Source organism: Corythoichthys intestinalis, chromosome 6 (assembly GCF_030265065.1).
Source record: "Corythoichthys intestinalis isolate RoL2023-P3 chromosome 6, ASM3026506v1, whole genome shotgun sequence".
Lineage (NCBI taxonomy): Eukaryota > Metazoa > Chordata > Actinopteri > Syngnathiformes > Syngnathidae > Corythoichthys > Corythoichthys intestinalis.
In genome coordinates, this window is record NC_080400.1 from 19,007,436 (window position 1) to 19,029,324 (window position 21,889).

Sequence of the window (21,889 nt, forward strand, 5' to 3'; positions counted from 1 at the left end):
CGGTAACATATGTAGTGCTCATGTATGACATTTTCTGTATGATACCAGGAGTGTGGCAGATTGCTGTACATTGGACAGAATGAGTGGACACATGTCAACTGCGCATTGTGGTCAGCGGAGGTTTTTGAGGACGATGACAGCGCCCTGAAAAATGTACACATGGCTGTTCTCAGGGGAAGACAAGTGGTAAGACACAAGGGAATATCGCCCTTATTTTACATAGTTTAAAAAAGTCAGTGATTTGTTGTTTGGCTGTAGTTTGCAGGTATTTAGAACTCTGTGCCCTATCACATTTAAGACCAGCACAATTGGGGCAAAATACTGTACATAACTTAAAGTATTTTCTAGGGATGTCCCTGATCTGCTCACGTGATCGCAAATCGGGCGCTAATGCATCAATTTTAGAAGGTTTTTAAAATGTTTTTTTTTTTTTTTTTTGAAGTATTGACTCTTTGTCTGCCATTGACGACGATAGACATCCAGTCCATTTCGACTGGCATTGATCGAATAATCGCTCCCAGCCCCCCAGTCAAATTGGATTAGGCATCTATTGCCCCTAATGGCAATGAAACACGATCACTCAATTAGAGCTGGAAGGAATACTCGAGCAACTCGAGTTTAAAAACTGACCCAAGTAATTTTATTCACCTCGAGGAATCGTTTAATTTTTCCAGCTCTAAGCATCACGTTTTGCCCGACTACTTTTAATGCGGGACAACGCGCTGACGTCATGTGCGTAGAGGACGAAGCAATAAATACCTGACTGCAGCCGACAGCTGCTAAAAAGTACGCCCGCATGGCGGTGGTAGCAGGTAGCATCTGATGCTACGGTGGTAGCAGATAGCGGCTGATGAGTCTCATAGATATCATTTACATATAACAAGATGTGAAATGAGAGTCGCCGGCGTTGGTAAACAGCCGCCATCTTAAAGCAGTATTATTTCATCTGTGAAAACATAGCGCTGTATAGTGTTGAGGGTGTAGATAAAAACTTAATAATGCTAACTGTCAATTTTAGCTTAGTAGTCATTGCTGGATAAAACACCAAGTAGCACTGGTCCCTAATGTCATCCAATACAGCAGGTATCATATATTTATATTGAAAACAGAAAAAACTAAAAATCCTATCAGGATTTACAGTTTAGACGAACTTAAAACTTAACTAGAACCTAAAAATAGCTTGACACAAATGGAAATTCAATTGAACCAAGTGGGAAAAACACCTAACTTTTAAGTGATGTGTGTTATCAAGCGTCATGACATTTTTAGGTAAGAAATATACATATATTTTTTATAAGAACTAGAAGTTTTTTGAGTGAAAGCAGTGAATGATGTCTTTTTTTTTTTTTAGTCTAGTCACATCTGAGATGCAATTGTTGGCTGTTTTCAACAAAGTACATCGAAAATAAAGACATTGATTGACTGAAAATGGTTCAATATTAGATGAAATGTCTTGTTTTCTCATGTATATTTATAATTGCGCTTTTCCTAAGAAAAAATATGTTTTATCCGATTACTCGATTAATCGATAGAATTTTAAGTCGATTACTCGATTACTAAAATATTCGATAGCTGCAGCCCTACACTCAATGCTAGTCTTCTCAGTTGAAATTCATTTGATGTCTACAACTCAATGAAAGGGAATGAGGTAAGGGCAAGCAACAAAATAATCTAGAGGCGTAAAGATTAGGGATGACCACAAACCGATAATGTGATCGGAAATAGGGCCTGAGCATGTAGAGGCGTAAAGATTAGGGATGTTCACAAACTGATCATGTGATCGGAAATCGGGCCAGAGCGTGTCATTTTTTTTTTCACAATCGGATGAAAATAATATGGTTTTTAATTGGTATTTTTTAGAGCTAAGAGCTGGCTGCATAACCTCATATGTTGCTCATACACCATTAATAATTACATATGCACATTAAAGCAACACTAGGTAACATTTCAACCTTTATAAAATATTTTCATAACATTTGTGATAATATGTCAACTGACAACTAGTTGAATGATACTGCCTTTAAATCTTGAGGGGGGGTCTGTATCGCTTTCACCTGCACTAACTAACTTTGAGGAGGGTGGCAGGAACCCTGCCACACAAAAAAAACTACAAATGTGCTGACTGCTTTACGGCATACGTCGCTTCCCACTTTCCTCATTCATTATAAAGACGGAAGTTGATGCGAATATTTTCGCGCGAATGCTGCAAAGATGGCAGAGCGACAAAAGAGACAAAAAGTTTTGTCTGGGGAGGAAAAAAAGAGAGGCAACCAGGATATACAGATGCGATGGAAGTGATTGTGATTGGCTGAGGGTTAGAGTCATGTGTCGTGGAAAGCCAATCAGAGCCGGTGATTTCACAAGCAAACCGGAACAGTGCGTGCGGCAAACACACACGCAAAACAGATGCACAGGGTCGGGATGGCAGAGGATTCAGAAGAAAAATCGTCCTTTAAGAGGTGGAGATATAGACACTATTTCAAGTTTGTCGAAATTAAAGGAAAGAACCTGCATGTAATGTGTAATTTATGTCCCGGGGCAAAGCTTTTGTCGACATCTGTGGTATGCAATTCAAATCTGCTGACAAGTTAACTACCTGTCTGTTCTTCTCTATTCCACTGACTCGAATACTGCTCAGAAAATTTCAAATTCTTTGACATACAACAAGTTCTTTTTAAAGTAACGGAAATAGTTACTTTCCCTGGTAACTAGTTACTTTTACTATAGAGTAATTCAGTTACTAACTCAGTTACTTTTTGGAAGAAGTAGTGAGTAATGTAACTAATTACTTTTTTAAAGTAACGTGCCCAACACTGGTAGTGAGTAATCTAACTTTTGTCATCTTGGCAACGCCGTTACCGTTACTGAGTATGTAAAGGCGTGTGTTACTATGCGTTACTACGTTGGGTGAATGACATGAGAAAAGTCTGAGAGACAAGGACTTATGGAGACGAGTGAGCAGAGCAGGAGTGGGGAGGCCGTTGCAAACGCGATGCTAGGTGGCTCCAATAATACGTGACTGTAGCCGATAGCCTACAAACTACGCCCACATGATACTACGGTAGATATCACATGTAGATAGAACTAGTCGCAAAATGATAGATTCGTGGGCGTTAGTAAACAGCCGCCATCTTAAAACAGTAGATTTCGCAGGAAGGCTCTGTTGTAGAGAATCTTCTTAGCGAACTTTTTATCCAAAATACTCCTAAATTGGAAAAATCTTGACTTGAATATATCTTTAAATGATGAAATAGTTTAAAAACTTTCACATGTCGAAAGTAGACAGAAGGGAACTAATGCAAAACAGGAGCAATTTTACCAGCTTTAACGGTTGATTCAAAACAATAAATGACTTCCAAACATAGAAAAACGCAGTTACTTTTTGGGAGAAGTAATTTATAACTGTAATTAATTACTTTTTTAAAGTAAAATTAACAACATTTCTGTTCAGGTGTGCGCTGGTCCTCATGGGCAACGCAGTCTTCCTTAAGACAAAACACTACCGCTGTTGCCCACTGGCGTCGCTAAAATCGACCAAAAGTTACAAAGTGTTGCTATAAAAGTGCACCTGTATTCGAAATGCACTTTTATTAATAAGTGAACTAATGGTGTTAATTTTATTAAAGCAAATGGCTATAAATGATATATAGCTATGATTATGATTGTAAACATGTCTAAAGAGGGATATGTGGGTCCAGATACTACCATTATTATACACTCATTTGAGTTTTGAACTTGGGGATAGTGTTTTATAATAACTTTATTTCTGAATCTTAATTGATGAAGATTAAATGATGTAAAGATTTGTTTATGTTTTTTATTTTATTTTTTTGATGCCGCGAGCTACCTACACTCGAGTTGCGATCGACGTAATAGACACCTCTGCTCTTGGGGTATTTAAAAGAATCACTGCTCAAGTACAGTTCAGTGTTATTTCATTCCTTTTTAGTACTGTGTTTTTAACAATTTGAAAAGACACAAGTATGAAAGTTAGATCTGCTGAAGGCAGAATTTTCTGATGCAGATCAAGTATTGGATATCATTAAATAATGCAAGTTTGTCTTCTAAAGTGGTCGGGGTGTGCTAATTTCCCATTCCTGTTCTTCTTCACAGTGCTGTGAGATGTGTCAACAGCCAGGAGCCACAGTCAGTTGCTGCTTTACCTCCTGTACCAGTAACTACCACTTTATGTGTGCCCGCCAGGGCCACTGCATCTTTCTGGAGGACAAGAAAGTCTATTGTTCGAAGCACAAAGACCTAATCAAGGGAGAAGTAAGAAATGCTGAATGATTCACGAGAACTCCGATTATACAAGAAAAATGGCATTTCTATAAAGTCTTCTGACCCTTTTATTTAGTAAAGCATTGCAATGTTATTTTCTTGGTTTGTTCCTTCCAGGTGGTGTCTGGCTTTGAGGTAACTCGCAGGGTACTAGTTGATCTGGAGGGAATCCGTGTAAAAAGGAAATGGTTGGCAGGACTGGAGCCTGAAAATGTCCACTTGATGATAGGTAGTGTGAAGCATTCCAACTCAAGCTTTGTCTAAGCCTGTTATTAGCCTTTGTTTTTCATTAATGTCTGTTTGCAACTTTTCACTATTACCATAGGCTCCATGACTGTTGACTGTTTGGGCATACTGACCGATCTCTCAGATTGCGAACGCAAACTCTTTCCCATCGGATACCAGTAAGTGATTTTAAAAAAATACAGTATATATTCATTATATTGTATTGATTTGAATATGTTTTGATTTGATTTGAGAGTATCCTCACAGGGAAAATGAAAATTGAAAGTGAAAATTTTCAGCCTGATTGCATCATTTTCAGTACTGCCTTTACATTTAGTTACTGACTGGAACAGAGAAATCACATTGGTTCTCACAAAAATCACTAGTCGTTTATTAAGCCGTCAATTTTCAGGGATGGTTGGCTGACCTTTTAATAGCTGCACACGAATTGTCCTCCACTCCACCATAGCAAAGGTCCTGCTTACTACCTGCCTATTTTAAGGCTGTTGAGCATATGTGACATAACAAGTGTCAATAAGGCCGAGTTAAGGCAGCAGGCATACCTGATTCCAATCGGGTTCCTCCTCAAATTCGATTTTTAGGGCTGACTGTTCACACTATTTTTAACAAGTGTCTAAATCGGATCAGGGCTTGTTCAGACTGGGCCACATTTTTTACCCATATGACAGGTTACTGTAACAACAAAGGACTCTAGAAGGGACTACAACACGGACAGTCTGAGCTGTTCAGATTGCGTAGCATTTGGTCATAATCTAATATGACATTACTTCCTGTACGTGTTTAAATCCTACCCGCAAAAATCAGATTTCGGTGCTTTTTGAGTGTTCAGACGACAATAGAGCACTCCTGTTTTAAATCTAGATAGGCTAAAATCAGATTTTGTCTGCCATTCTGAACAAGGCATAAGAGCAGCAGAAACGGATAACGAAGTGAAATTAGTCCTAAATGTAAAGTTACCCCCCGCCCCCAAAAAATTATTTTTTTTTTTTTCCTTTTTGCGCAAAAACTTTAGGCAAAGATTAACCCTAGCCTCACTTTTCTCATAACTCTAACCTAAAATGCAATTTATGAACTGGATGAAAGGTGAATGAGACAACATACAGCGGTACCTCGACATGCGATCGCTTCGACACACAATCTTTTTGACATCCGACGTAAAATTTGCCTCGCCATTTGTTTCTACATCCGACAAAATGCTCGAAATACGACGATTCATGACAGCGTCGCTATTTCATTGTTTTCCCGCAAGACGGACGCACGGCGGATTTTGTTGTGAGCAAAATCAACATGGCTTCCAAGGATGTTTAAGCAGGTGGTGAAAAAAGTTTAGGCTTACCATTGAAATGAAGAGCTAAATGATAGAAAAATATGAGCGTTGTGTGCCCGTCTAAGCCATGCTTGAAAATACGGCCATAGATCTCGATGGTCCTACTCCGACCTCTGTTCGCCAGTCCTTATAAGTTAAGATGACAATTATTATGATTGTAACATCGTCAAAAAAATCACCAGCTTCGTCAGGTTTTTAATCATGTACCGTATTGGCCTGAGTATAAGATGGTGTTTTTTGCATTGAAATAAGACTGAAAAAGTGGGAGGCGTCTTATATTCGGGGTCTAGACATTATACCCATTCATTACGCAAGATGGCGGCAGATATCATTGACGCGAATGCTAAACTTGAGGAGTAATGGTCTGTCATGACAGATCTCAGCTACTCTCAAACTTAACCAGTTTGCATTATTGTATTGCAATTATTATTATTCAGATTTGTTTCAAGACTACTGTTACAGTTAGACCTCACTTTGATGGTTAATGCAGTACAAAGTATCACGATATATCACCATTTCGATATTTTGTCACACCCCTAGTTAAGACCATATTCTACCTCCTGCCAAATGAGGTTTAGTCCAGCTAATGAATAGGTGATTACCCTGTAAATTTAAGTTTTGTATTGACTAAAGATAAAAAGGAATAATAGAATAAATCAGAAATTACCGTATTGGCCCGAATATAAGACAGTGTTTTTTGCATTGAAATAAGACCGAAAAAAAGGGGATCGTCTTATATTCGCGGTCTTGACGTTATACCCATTCGCAACGCTAGATGGCACCAGATATCATTGAAGCGATGTTCTGTCATGACAGATCTTAGCTACTCTCAAGTTTAACCAGTTAGCATTATTTTATTGCAGTGTTTTTCCTTATTCAGATGTGTTTCAAGACTACAGTTAGTTAGACCTCACTTTGATGGTTAATGCCGTAATTGCAATTTTGTTGTTTTATCACAATAGATTGGTTTATTTACATTTCAAAAACCAGAAGCCATTCATTTACTAATGTGATTGCACTTTAGTTAACATATTTAAATGTTCAGATATTAAGATTTGAATGAGGCAAAATGACATGCTTTTTCTCTCAAATATATTGTTGTAATCATTTGTTTCAGATGTGCTGTAATTATTTTCTGTATAAAAATTAATTTGGTGTTCAAAAAGTCTTTTTTCAAACTTGAGACTTGAAACAGAGGGGGTCATCTTATTATCAGGGCCGTCCTATATTCGGGCCAATACGGTATTTTAGAACTTGGGCAACACAACATGCCTACCGTCTGCCGCAGCTGAACAAAGTGAAAGTAAAAAAAATCCTCTCTATCTGGCACGTCAGCCACGCGGTGCGTTCAGGTACACCCCGCCAAACCCATTCGCCGTAATTGAACCTGATTCGTTACATCATTACAGCTATTATTATTCTTATTACTACTATTATTATTCTGATTGTATTGATATGTATTTGTTTTGCTCTCTGTAATTGCTATTTGCAATAGTACCAGCTGTATTTATTAAGGATTTAGTGTAGGTTTTAGGGCTGTGGAACCAATTATGGAATTATAATGTATTTTTATGGGAAAATCCTGCTCGACATTCGACCATTTCGACTTACAAACAAGGTTAACTTCGTATGTCGCGATACCACTGTACTTGTAAATTATAACCATGGTGGCTTGAAAATACGAAGAACTGAATATATCTGTGTAGCTAAAGAAAGTCAGTAGTTTTTTTTTTTTTTTTTTTTTAGGAAAGGCTAAATAACATCATCTTCCCCTCCCCAGGTGTTCACGTGTATACTGGAGTACTTTGGATGCACGAAAGCGCTGTGTGTATACCTGCAGGATCCTGGTTTGTCACCCTCTTGTGGGAGAGTCTGATTTTAAGAATGTGGTGGCTTCTGAGGACAATCTCACAATAGCACACAGTCCGTCTTCTGTGCAAGGTATCATTTGAACACTCATGACCTGTGTTTTTTCACCATGATTAACCAGTGTACTGTCAATCTTCCCAATATCAAGACTTCCCTGATCCATTTGACTCTCCAAGGCGGTCAGATACTCTTTCTCCAGCAAAGACACCCAAGCTCAGGGTCTACACCAGGAACCGGCACCCTAGCTACTCTTCTGCCAATCAGCACTTGCAAGGCCCTAGTCCACTACCTTCTTCAGGTATACAATTATATTCTTTTTGTTTTTTTTCTTAACTCACAGTGTAAACTCGTATTATGTACGGTACAAATAATTCTCAATGATCAGTTTTGATTTGCACTCCTAGAAAGGTATGCCGCTTTCGAAGGTAAAATGCTAATTTAAAAGGTTTTATTGTTGTGTTTGCTGTTAGTGATTCAGAACTCCATCATGATGTGAGCAATTTATCATATTTTATTCAGAATAACATACATCATGTCAGTAAGATTCAATTACATATTGTGTTATTTAATATTGTATCTTGTAGTTTACCAATCATTTGTTCATCATTTATTCTGTTTCTGTCAGTAGGTGGTTTATCCCAACCTCAAAGTCAAACCGTTGAGAGTGCGCTGGATCCTGTCACACGGAATATTGACTCCCAACGCCACAGCACCGCTTATCATCCATCTCCTCAACAGCAGCACCATAAAGAAAAAGCAGTGAAACCACTGGCTCAAATTTTGCCGCGACCCCTTACCTCACCTCCTCCACTGATATCCTCACCCGCACGGGACCCAGAAAAGGCTAAACGTCTCAGCAAAGACTCAATCCCGAGGGACAAGGAAAGGGCAAAACTGTTCATGCCAGACAAAATTAAACCACAACCTCTCATGCATCAGGGAGGAACAGACACAGACAAGATTAGGGTGCTGAGTCGAGGTCAGGCATTCAAGGATCATGAGAGGAACAAATCATCAAGTGACCTCAGGCAAAAGGACCCTGACATTGGTGACTCAATAGCCAAAGAGCAAGAAAAGAAACTGGCTATGAAACAATTGGACCGGGTAAGAATTCCCGGAAAAAACTCTTCGAGAGATTCAGAGAAGGGGCGACAAGTAAACCGAGACACTGAAAAAGGAAGACAGGTCAACAGAGAGTCAAACAACAAAGATGCCGAGAAGAGCAAATCCTTCTTTAAAGATTCCAGCTCAAAAGATAGTGAAAAAGCAAGAGTCGTCAGCAGGGATTCAGGCCCAAGGGACTCTGAAAAACATAGACAATTTAGCAAGGATGCTGGAAAAGACAGAATATCCAACAAAGACTCTGATAAGAGTCGACCTAGCTCAAGGGACTCCAGTTATAAAAGCACCGAGAGGAACAAATGCCCAGGGAAGGATAATGACCCCGGAAGCCAGTCCAAACAGGGTGGGTTTGAAAGTAGGAACCCCAGGCTTGCACGTGGTGGTTCGGGCCAGTCATCACCTCCCGTGGGAACGGCTGTACTCTCCAGCCATCAGCAGAGAGGGGGCAGCACCAAGCAGGGTCACAAGCATGGTAAACATGGAAGCAAAGACCAGAATATTACTTTGGCTCATCACAAGTCAACTTCTCACACCATCCACTCCAAGGACAACAGCAATTCCGAGAAAGACAGCAGTGTTACCACTGGAAGCTTAACACCGTCTTCCCTCTTCAATGACTCAGTTGTTGGAAAATCCAGCTCTCCAACTATTGCACGGAAATCAAACGATTCTTCGTCAGCTCCAGCTGCAGGAGCGTCCATGAAACCCCTTTGGCCTTCAAGGACACCATCAGATGAAGACCCAGTCAGACGAGAGTCTATACAACTTGCCACCCCAGCCACAGCCGCCAAAGACTCCAAATTTAAGGTGACAGGCAATAAAGAGGTGTCCAAAGACAGAGACAGGGAGAAGAGTCTCAAAAACAGCAAAAACAACACAAAATCGACACTCTTAAACAATAACAGTAAAGCCACTGGCAGCTCAAGCATGCTTATTAATAATCCCACCTCTTACCGAAATAGCAATAGTACAGTTCAGATGCTTGGAAGCAGCACAAAACCCCATGGCAAGGTCCAGGTTGAGAAGCCAGAGAACCTGGGAAGCATCAAGTCTTCTTCGAAGGGAAGAGAAAATTTCAGCTGCAGTGTGACTAATTTCCAAGGGATGAAAATGGCCTCTCATTCCCAAAACAAGCCAACAATAAAGCAGTTAGTATTATCTTCTCGAGAGAAAACCAAACCTGTGAAAAAGCCCACTGTAAAACAGCTGATGCCTGACAATAAGACTGACCCCAACGGTACCAGCAATGTCGATGGGATTTCCGCTTCCTGTCCCACGACAACTACCTCTTCTGTTTCTCCTGCTGGCCAGGGGATCCGTCACTGTGTTCGCTCCGCTCTCTTCTCCTCTTCTTCTGCCAGCAGTTCTGACAGCTCAGAATCTGATAACCCTGGTAACCAGACCAAAATAGAGGACGAGGACAAAGAATACCCAAGCGCTGATCTCCAGGACCACCTCAGCCTCCTCACTCAAGGAACGGAAGATGATGTGGAAGGCACTGATGATTATCATGAGAGAGGTATAGACGATGTACATCACGAAGAAGACAGCGACGGTTCAGGATCTGCCAAGCGGCGGTACCCTCGACGTAGCGCCCGTGCTCGCTCTAATATGTTCTTCGGACTTACTCCTTTCTATGGGGTTCGTTCTTACGGAGAAGAGGACCTGCCTTTCTATGGCACTGGGGATGGATCTGTGCCCTTTGTTAAGAGGAGGACTGGTCGGAAGAAGTCAGCTGAAGGGCAGGTGGATGGGGCAGATGATATAAGCACCTCATCTTCATCAGGGGACAGTGGAGGTGAAGAAGACAGTGGAATGAACCAGAGAGTTAAGGACCCATATTACTACAACTTCACAAGGACAATAATAAACCCAGGTGAGGGTCTTCCTTCAATAGAAGGACTAGATCAGTGCCTGGGTCGTGGCTCACAACTCCAGCGTTTTTTAAAAGATGAGGAACAACAGCAGCAGAGACCACAAGAAAAAAATGAAGATGACATGCTAAATGCACTGTAAGTACATTACAATATTTTATTTATTTGTCAAATCATTCAATGTATTCTTAACTTTGATAAAAGAAGAAAGACTGCTAAATCTCTACATTATTGTGAGAATTTTTTTAGAAGTGTTGGGCTCCTCCACAATCAGTCTGACCTTTGTATGCTGTTTTTCACAGGACTTTTAGTAAGCAGAGCATTGGTCAGCTGGATGGCATTGATGATGGTTCAGAAAGCGACACGAGCATCTGCACTACCAGCACCACAACTGCCACAGCCACCTCCACTTCCACACCACACAAGAGTACTCCAAGAAGAAGAGGCAGAGACAGGCACCAGGAAAAACTGGACTCTCATGAGTCTTCCAAGGAGGCACACACCAGCAGTGGAGGAACTGGAGCAGTGAGCGTAAATCCTCGAGAAGGCCGAAAAGGACAGAAAGAGAACTGTCTCGCTTTAGGCGGCGTGGCTAAGTCACAGCAACAAAGTCAGGGCCAGGATCCTCTTGAAGCTCAACTGTCCCTCAACTCAGACTCTGACAACAACAACAGTGATGACTGTGGCAACATCTTGCCCTCGGACATCATGGAATTTGTTCTGAACACACCTTCAATGTCAATGCAGGCTCTGGGTCAGCAGCCCGAGTCCTCCTCTTCCGAGCTGCTATTGGATGAGGGCTATGTGGGAGTGGATGTTAACCGGCGTAAAGATATTCTGTTTGATGATTTCTCGGAGCCTCTGCCAACTCCAGAGACCAGAGGGGTCGTGGAAAGTAGTGTGAACAATTCCATATCTGTAGAGGAGCCTTACATTCCTCTTGAGCTCCCCTCTGATCTTTCTGTGTTAACTACACGCAGTCCTACTGTGAATTCCAGTCAGAACCATACTACTGGTAGCCTCATCTCAGATACCTCAGACCGCACAATGTTGGGCTTGACATCTGACCCAGATTCAATGAGCGGAGAGAAAAGTGGGGACAAGAAAAGGGCAGGACCAGGAGTGTCACCTTCAGAGACTCAACATGATGCTACAACTTTGGGAAACAGGGATAAACAAGTCACTGAAGGTCACATGACCCCTGAGCAATTTATCCCTAGCCCTGCAATTGGTCAAGTGGTCGAAACTCCAGGTAACCAGGACGCTTCCAGGAATTCCGGCACTCCGGGATTGCCAAATTCTCCGTCACTTCCACTTCCGGGTCAAAAGTTTCTCCCTACCTCAGCTACAACTGCAGGCAGCATCAGCCCTGTGCCTGGTACAGGACCATCCCAAGTTCAGGTGTCCACACCAGCTGTCATTAAACCGAGCACTGACAAACTCATTGTTGTGAACCAGCAGTTTCAGCCTCTATATGTTCTACAAACTGTCCCAAATGGAGTCACTCAAAAAATAACAGCCACAGGAGTGATGGACACAAGCTCTCAAGCAGTGCTGAGCTCCATGACACTCACCACAGGCTTGAATTCTGGGCTGTCTGCATCACAGCAGATATTTCCTGCTGGCGGCAAAGTCTTAGGTACAATGTCTCATTCCTCTCAGATTCACACATTCAGAGGAGCAACCCAGGCTGGATTCCAGACAGGCATTCCGAGCACCACTTCAGGGCTTTTCATTGGGTTGTCTTCTCAAGCTCATGAACAGCCCCAGATTCTTGTTTCCGAGGCAGGTCGACCACACGAGCTGGGTCCAAGTGTTGCTATCGTTTCCAGTGCATCTACTCTTACTGCAGTTCCGACTGTTCTTTCCTCTGCTCATGGTAAGAAAAGGGCCATCTCTCGACTTTTGCCGAAAAAAACAAAGAAATTGGCTCGCTCAAGAAGTCAGCCTACTATTGCCCCTGATGTTGGCAATCCCAACATGACCCTAATCAATCTGTCATCCCCTCAAATAACTGCTAGCATCCCCGGCCAGCCTGGTGGCCTAGTTGAGTTAAGCACCATAACCGGCTCTCAGCGTAAAATTCCCAATATAATCAAGAGACCTAAATCTGGTGGTGTCATGTACTTAGATCCCACTACACTCATTCAGCAGAGAATTCCTGCTACTGCCCAGGCTGGTGTGCTGGATTCCTCCACTCGCATATTACCTTCTGGACTCAACCCCAGTCAGTCAGTTTTAAATGTTGTTCCTGTGCCCTCTAGTGGTGCTGCCGGCCTCCTGACATCAGGATCAGTGTCCCTTTCCACGCCAGTACTCAGTCCGACTGAAATAAGCGGACCAATTAGCAACCTCTTGTTTAAGGCCAGCCCACATGGGTTGAGTCTATCTGATCAGCCGATGGTTCTTCAGTCAGCAGGGGCAACTCCTCTAGTATCTCAACTCGGGTCCCCTGTTACATCCATAGCTAACAATATCTGTGTCCTGCCTTCGCAGCAGTCTTTTAGTGTTGCTGTCACTCAGCAAGGAGATGCAGACGGCAGCACTGCGCATTTGCATCAGGCTTATTCCAGAGCCCAAAACTCAGAGTCCAGTTCAGGCACCACGGTTGCAATAGCGCCAGCCACTCCTTTGAGCCCAGCGAAAGGCCGTGTCGTTGGCGTGTTTACGCAGACAAACAGCTCCTTGCACTCTCAGAGCAGCAGAACCACCCCCCTACATCGCAGCGCCAACCAAAGCCTGCATAACTCCACTGGTGTTGCATCTGCGACAATTACAGTTACAAGGATGGAAAAGGACAAACCCAAAGCCAAAAGGAGTAGGAAAAGCACTGACACGAATAATGGCAAAAAGATCAAGATCTCTCATGCTGAGGTACATCACAAGAACCCAGGAGCACAACACCCATCAAAGTCCAGGTGAGTTGTTTTGACATCTGGCACCTGCTAAAATTTCCTGTTGAATTCAAAACACAATGATCTTCTTCTCTTTTCAAGTCCTGAGCCCATGGACACCGACGAACCCCCCAACAAGGCAACAAACAAGAGGTATGGAGACACAAATTCTCATTACCCTCCTTTATACTATTTCTATAGAACTACATCAAGACTTCATTAAATCTTTCGCAGTGTCCTTGGTAAAAAGAAGAATCAGGAGGATCCTGGTTTCTCGGGAAAGCTCGAGGTCCAAGACAAACGTTCTCCTGTCGAAGGTTGTCTCGCAACTGCTCTACCGCCAAACCTAGATGGCAGCAACAAAGACACAGGGCTGGACTGCAAACCCAAGAAGGGCATCATCTTCGAGATTCGTAGTGAAGAGGGTTTCCACATTCGCTGTGAAAGTATTGAAGGTTAATGAAAACTTTTTGAGGCAAATTATGTTCTTATTTGTGTCTTCTTCCACCTTTAGAAGTACTGTTTAGCTTCTCTTATCGAAATCTGTCTCAGATCATCTCCTTGCGTTGTCTTTGAGTCAAGTTTTTCTATTAAATTTGTCAAAAAGACACAGCAAACGTACTTACTGAATTAAGGTCTATCACAATAGGACGCCATCTGCTAAACCGAACATATCGCGCAAGATAAATGGGGATTCACTTGACACAATTCAACATCATGTCCTTACTGTCCGTTTCACAGATGCCTGGAAGTCGTTGACTGATAAGGTGCAGGAAGCCCGCTCTAATGCCAAGTTACGAAAGATGTCCTTTGACGGTAATGCACAACTTTGCTCTGAAGCAGGGTACACACATCGATTTTTGACATCTTAACTGAATTATAAATTGGGAGGAAGTGAAGAATAAAACAAATCTTAGATGTTAACTGCTCTTAATGTGTGGTTTTCCTAAGAAGTAGCAACACTATAAGAAATAAAGGTAACTCTTAGCGTTTTCTTGCCTTTTTTTGGTGGTGAATTATAAAACATGTTATACACTGAACTCATCTAGTTGTTTCTTTGTTGGAGGCCGTGGTCAAACCTAGTGTTGACTTCACACAAGAATTCCTGATAATAATGAGCAGATTGACTGTAAATGTAATCACTTCACACCACAGGCTAATTGGTTATAATTCGGCCTTTGCAAAATTCATTTTACAATTCAGATTGATTACCAGTGTGCGTACAGAGCTATATGGCGGAAAACACAGACAAGACTGAAAAAGCAGTTTCTGCTCTTGCACCCCTCTTTAAAAGAAACTGCTGTATTTTAAGCCAAAACAACTGTTGTGCTTGATAGAACAATATGTCTATATGCTGCCATAGCAGATTCATGGTGCATTAAGCCCCCGAACTATTTTTAATTTGTCCGTTTTACCCTAGAAACCCCCGTGTACAGACATTGCGCAACCGCTTTTGTTTCAACCTAGCCATAAAATGAAGATAATTAACTATATTTATATTTCAAAATGTCTGTCATTTTTAGCTTAGAATCATTCATTGACGTCTAATATTTCGTTTAAAAAAAAAAACAACTTAAAAAAATTATTCACTCGCATATTTTAAACTTTTAAACAAATTACGTCACAATGGAAAAAAATGGGGTCCGTAAAAATGTCACTGATATCTACCTCATAACTATCGCTTAACTATATTTATTTTTTGTTAATGTCGCATTTTCCCCAATATGTTACATGATAAATAATAGAACCAGACAAAAAAAATTGGGGGGAAAAAACCCCTTTAAAATGGTAAATATATGAAAAGAAAATCTTGACCACTTCTCGATGTCTGCGATTTCTGCATCGCGACCCTTGTTATATGACCATGTTTCACTCATAAAATCCCCCAAAAATCCAGCGTTGGCCATTCACAGCTGTGAGTTGACACTCTGTGAAACATGCTACACGGAGTTTTGGGGTCGAAACAAGGTAAGTACGCGATGATATCTTGTTAAAATCATGGCGTCTGTAATTCTGCTCTTGTGTGCTCTTACTTCCAGATAGGGTTTTGCTGTTTAAAAAACATTAAAAAAAAAAATTTTTTTTTAAATGCTGTCTTGTTCAAAAATTTTCTCTCTTCAAAAAATTGAGATTTTAAGCTTTCCAATGCAATGATGTATCACACATGCATATCGGACAATTTTGAAATTTGGCCAAATTGGGGGTATCGGAGCGGAACTTCAAGTTACCTGAGTGTTTAACGCCATTTAAAAAAAAAAAAAAATCAATTTCCATTCTTAATTCAATTTGCTAAAATAGAAATTAATTGTTGGTTTTCCTTCTCGCTTCTTACAGGGGTTAACGGGCTTAGGATGCTGGGAGTGGTCAACGAGGCTGTGGTGTTCCTGTTAGAGCAGCTGTACGGCAATAGGCACTGTCGAAGCTACCGGTTCCGTTTCCACAAACCCAAAGAAACCGAAGAGCTCCACATCAACCCCCACGGCTCGGCTCGGGCAGAAGTCCACCACAGGTTCGGATGTGTTCCGCTTATATTTACTTTGATTTCACAATTACAACAACAACAACAAAACTATATGCCCCTACAGGAGATCTGTTTTCGACATGTTTAATTTCTTGGCCTCAAAACACCGCCAGCCTCCTGAGTACAGGCCGCAGGAAGAAGATGAAGAGGACGGACAGCTCAGGACTGCTAGGTCAGCCATAAATCTCACAATTTATGCCTTTTTGATTTGAGATAAATTCTTCAAATTATTCAAGTATTATCTCCTTATCGTTACTGCAGACGCACATCGATGGAACTGCCGCTAGCTGTGAGATTCAAAAACCTCAAGGCCACCTCCAAGGAGACGATAGGAGTATACAGGTAATAAATCAGTTATACATTTTGATATTTCATTAAATGTACACTTGGTGAATGGGGCAGGAACTCATCAGACCTGATTATTTACTGTATATACTCGCATATAGGTCTCGCCGGCAGATAGTTCGAACCCCTAGTTTGTGGTTAAAAAAGTAGGTATTTTAGGTTGACCCTCGTATGGGTCGCACCACAATATGGGACATTTTTAAGCAAATTTTTGGACCAATTTTCGATACCAATATGATTGAAACCGGTGTTCTGCCCAAATCTCCTACATCAGCGAAACGTCCACAATAGTCGAATTTGACACCTAAAGTACTACCGTGCGCTCAAAACTTGTTTTGTTTTGATGCCTGCAGAAAATACTTAAATGTAGTTATATCAAATAAGGACGGTTTAAATACGTGCGTGACTAGTGTGGTCAACTGCTTCAAAGCTAACACAAAAAAACACAATGGTTAAAAGTATTAGAGGGTAATACAATCAAAAATTATCTTTGAGGCAATGAAAAGGTTGTAAAAACGAAATAAAAACAAAAATAGTGAGCACTCGCCGCTTCTAACCGATGTGCACATACGTGCGGATGGTTGCGCAAGCGCGCTGAGCATCGTGTAGCACGTTTTGCTGTGTAGTAAGGATTGGCTGAACACCGGTGTTGCTTTTGGCAGCCATTTTAATTTTCATCTTAGTCTTTGTCTTTTGGACGAAAATACTTATTAATCTTACTTATTTAAGTAAGCATATTTTAGTCACTTGAAAATGTGTTCGTCTTTGTCTAGTTTTTGTCCACAATTCTCAAAATGTTTTGGTCTAGAAACTTGCAAAGTTTCAATCCATGAATAAATAAAAATTTCGAATGAACATGACAGACGAGCACATACTGTAACTGTAGAGTCTACAAGGACATCAGCATTTTCATGATAATAATACACACTCAGCAGAAAAACAGCAAATTATTTGCAATTAATTAAACTCACCTGGACGCCAAGAACTGTATGTAAAATGTTTTCCAAGAGTTTAAGAAGACACCGAGTCACCGCGCTAAATGGTAATGCTAACGCTACAAGTTAGTTTAGTGTGTGATGATCACTCAGCACTGACCTTTTTAAAGGCTAAAGCAACATTGCATATCTAGCCAAGATAAGAAAGCAAAACTTACCAAGCAGCACCTGACACATGTTTCACAAAATGAGCCTGGAATGGGCACAATGCTTTATTCACCGGCTGGTGACTAAGCGTGTGTATGGGGCGGGAGGGGGTGAGGCGCAGCATGTCACACGACCAAACACTACTAAATGCGTTCCAACTACACATACAGTACAATAAGAAAATATTACACATTGTGAATTTATGACGGAAACTATGGCAAATTTTCATCTCGTTTTCATGTTATTAGACGTGTTATGTTTTAGTCTCCCAAGACATGTTTTCTGCATGTCATCGTGATATCATCGTCATGAAAAAATTGTTCATTGACGAAATATTTTCGATACTGTCATCGTTGACGAAAACAACACTGATTGAAGCAAATCAAGTCTTGTACATTTGATTGTTTACTGACTGAATTTCCATTTAGTAACAACTTAAATACATAGTAACAACTAAGTACATAACACAAACAATGCCTATGTGGTAAATGTATTAAGTTTTTACTTTTTGTTTCGTAACTTTTCACTTTTTTAACTGTCTTACGGGTAACTCTTCCTTATCATCATGGATGGAAGCCCTCAAATTCCTCTTCATCATTACGATTACTTGTTTTTTTGCATGCTCCTAGAGCACCCTCTTGAGGTCACTTGGCAACATTGTTTGACGTGAAAGCCAAGATGGAAGAAGTTTTCGCTTTGTCTGTAATGTCGGTCTTTATTTTTTCCTTGGGCAAGTTTTGTTTCTGAAGTGCAGTGCATATTTTTGTTGTTGTACGAGATGTATTTTTTATGATAGACATTTGTAGATTATTTTGAGCGTAACCTGTCTGTATGGTTAGCGTACGTGGCTAATGCTAAGTTGTATGCTTTTTAAGTTTTATGATGGTCTAAACTGGGCAATGATGAGAGCCAGGATCACACCCGCATTTTTGGGCAAAAATTTCGGTTAAAAAATTGCTACCAATTCGTGGTTATATACGGTACATACTGACATGACATACATGACATGAAATAAAGAATCAAATATACCAAAAAAAAAAAGTATTTTTAAACCTTTGATAGTTTATTCTATAAAAATAGCATTCTTTGCTTTTAACCTTGATTTATCTTGGTGTCAAAAATTACAGAAAACCAAAAGCTAAGTCTCTATACACAGGCTGAAATGTTGTCCTTTTACAGATCCCCCATTCACGGCCGAGGACTGTTCTGCAAGAAAACCATTGATGCAGGAGAGATGGTCATTGAATATTCTGGGAACGTGATCCGGTCCGTGCTCACGGACAAGCGGGAGAAATACTACGATGGGAAGGTGAGTATGAGCCACACAAATCAATATCGAGGTGGCAGAATAACTTAAGCTAAAAGGTTTTTAAACGTTTTCTTCTAAAGGTCACTTTGAACACATTTAATATACAATTTTATACATGAAAATAGGTGGTGGATAGAAGGGAATATATTTACAGTAGTTATAGATCTAGCCACTGCTCGGTGGACTTTTTGGGATTTGTCTTGCGACTTCAAATTTGATTTATGAATGAGCCTTTGCCTAACCCTGATGAGTATACTATCTTTTGTGAGCATGAAGTATGCAGTTTGGCAGATAGAGAACACATCTTACAGAAGGAAAAAGCAGGCCATGTTTTATAAGCCTGGTTTTGCCCCTTACCAGGGTAAAACAGTGCTACAAAACGAAGTAAAAAGTATAGACATTTTGACCACATCTGTTGATACATTTGAAAGCCCAATGGCAGCATCCTGCAGCTCTCTACCATTGCACATAATTGCATTGTCTTATTATTTGTTTGTTAAAACTGTTTCAAGAACTGTGCTTTTTGTTAGTTTAATATTTTTCGTACATGTCTTGTGTAAACACATTATAGTCATTATTTTAAAATTCCTCGCAATTTCACATTTTTATTTTTTAAATTTTTTATTATATTTTTTATTTTATATATGGCAGAAAACACAGACAAGACTGAAAAAGCAGTTTCTGCTCTTGCACTCCTCTTTAAAAGAAACTGCTGTATTTTAAGCCAAAACAACTGTTGTGTTTGATAGAACAATGTCTCTATATGCTGCCATTGCAGATTCATGGCGCATTAAGCCCCCGAACTATTTTTAATTTGTCCGTTTTGCCCTGAAAACCCCCGTTACAGACGTCGCGCAACCGCTTTTGTTTCAACCTAGCCATAAAAAGAAGGTAAGTATTTATATTTATTATTCAAAATGTCTGTCGTTTTTCGCTTAGAATCATTAATTGATGTCTCATATTTAGTTAAAAAAAAGAAAAAGACTTAAAAAAAACTTTATTCACTAGTATATTTTAAACTTTTAAACAAATTACGTCACAATGAAAAATTTGGCGTCTGTAAAAAAGTCACGGGTATCTACCTCATAACTATTGCTTAAATGTATTTTTTCGGTGGTCGCATTTTCCCTGATTTGTTAGATGATAAATAATCAATCCAAAAAAAAAAAAAAAAAAACGTTTAAAAGGGTAACTATATGAAAAAGAAAATCTCAACCACTCCTTGTTGTCTGCAATTTCTGCATCGCGGCCCTTGTTATATCACCATGTTTCACCCATAAAATCCCCCCAAAAATCCGGGTGTGGCCATTCACAGCTGTTTCTTGACACTCTGTGATGCGTGCTACATGGAGTTTTTGGATCGAAACAAGGTATGTAGGTGATAATATCTCGTTAAAATCGTGGCGTCTTTAATTCTGCTCTCGCGTGCTCTCGCCTCCGGTTAGGGTTTTGCTGTTTAAAAAAAATTTTTTTTTTCAAAAATGCCCTCCTGTTCAAAATTTTCCTTCCCCCAGAAAATTGAGATTTCAAGCTTTCCAATGATGTATCACACGTGCATATCGGACCATTTTGAAATTTGGCCAAATCGGGTCTCAGAGCGGAACTTCAAGTCACCTGAGTGTTTTCCGCCATATATATATATTTTTTTTTAGTAGGCTTTACTTCCAATTTTTCTTTAAAAAAATCTAAAAAAAATCCCTGTAGAACAGTCACATTACATGTTTGATTTAACCACACCACTTACAGGTAGTGTCTTACTAAAATTCACTAGCTTAATGCTAGTATGTAATGCAAAATGCTATAGATGGCCGGACAAAATTAGCATTGATAACGCGATAGTTTATTCAGTAGTTTTTTGTTCAATGAATGAATTTATTGTCATTGTCATCGTCATCAGAATCATTGACAGTTACAGAGTGTGGGATAGTTTGGCCAGAAAAGAGAAACACTGAAACATACATACTGTACAAACTAAAAACGAAAAATTCCCTATATAAAAGACAAATGACATGTTTGATTTAACAACACCACTAACAGTAAGTGTCTCTGACTAAAGTCCACGAGCTTAATGCATAGACTCTACCATAAGTTGACAAGACAGCTTCCACAGATGCCACACCTTCCCGTAGGGGGCCGACCCAGGCAGAATGTTGCGTTGGCTTTCACTGTGATAAGCTCAAACATAATGTTGTAATGTTCTAACGCCGGATTTAGGTGGGAATAGGACGAAGGTTTTACTGCATACAAGCAGGCAAGAGTGTCTCAAGAGTGATTTGGTCGAGGATTCACCATAATTATTATATAAATGCCATGCATGCACTTTGAAAATCAGTGGATAAAATGAGTCTAACTTTGGCTTGAAATATTTATGTAAAATCAATGATAGCTGCCCGTTTTTTGCTTTTAACCAAGAATTTAGACTGTTTTACGTTCATATCTGTAGAAATTCCGCGATTTAAGCTTTTATTTACAAGAATTTTCAACTTAAAAAGCTCTTTGTTTCGTGACGACCGCCATGTTGGATTACACAATACTAAGAGAGTTCCAAAAAGTTTTTGAAAATAGGCCCCCTACGGATCACGGATCGGCTCCAAGCCCCGTGCCCTCTCAACTGATATTGAAGTCTAGGGGTGTGCCATTTTAGGCACCCCACGATTCTATTCGATTACGATTCAGGGTGCTGTTATTGACTATGATCACGATTATCATGATTATCGATGTATTGTGCATTACTTATTGATAAAGTAGGCAATCAAATTTATGTCCGTTATTTATTTAAAATATCCAAATGATTCAACAGGAACGATGGAAACATGCCCATACAACAAAAAGCAGCTCTTAAACTGCTTTTTTTTTTTAAAACAAGAAAGTGGAAAAACATTAACCATTTTAAAGGCAGTACTTATTTCTCTCAACAATACAATAAAATTTACACAGGTTGAGTGAATTCCACATTTTC

The 21,889-nt window shown here is 40.2% G+C and overlaps 1 protein-coding gene across 1 annotated transcript in view; it reads left to right on the forward strand.

Moving 5' to 3' along the window:
• Nucleotides 1-21,889, forward strand: part of kmt2a (lysine (K)-specific methyltransferase 2A) — a 132,111-nt gene that overhangs the window by 101,522 nt on the left and 8,700 nt on the right. Inside the window, 15 exon segments of the mRNA XM_057839548.1 lie at nucleotides 49-186; nucleotides 4,114-4,272; nucleotides 4,399-4,510; nucleotides 4,607-4,685; nucleotides 7,635-7,795; nucleotides 7,872-8,021; nucleotides 8,349-10,857; nucleotides 11,022-13,637; nucleotides 13,716-13,766; nucleotides 13,848-14,068; nucleotides 14,355-14,429; nucleotides 15,948-16,122; nucleotides 16,199-16,306; nucleotides 16,396-16,476; nucleotides 18,801-18,930. Of these exon segments, the coding sequence (XP_057695531.1) occupies nucleotides 49-186; nucleotides 4,114-4,272; nucleotides 4,399-4,510; nucleotides 4,607-4,685; nucleotides 7,635-7,795; nucleotides 7,872-8,021; nucleotides 8,349-10,857; nucleotides 11,022-13,637; nucleotides 13,716-13,766; nucleotides 13,848-14,068; nucleotides 14,355-14,429; nucleotides 15,948-16,122; nucleotides 16,199-16,306; nucleotides 16,396-16,476; nucleotides 18,801-18,930 (6,765 nt within the window).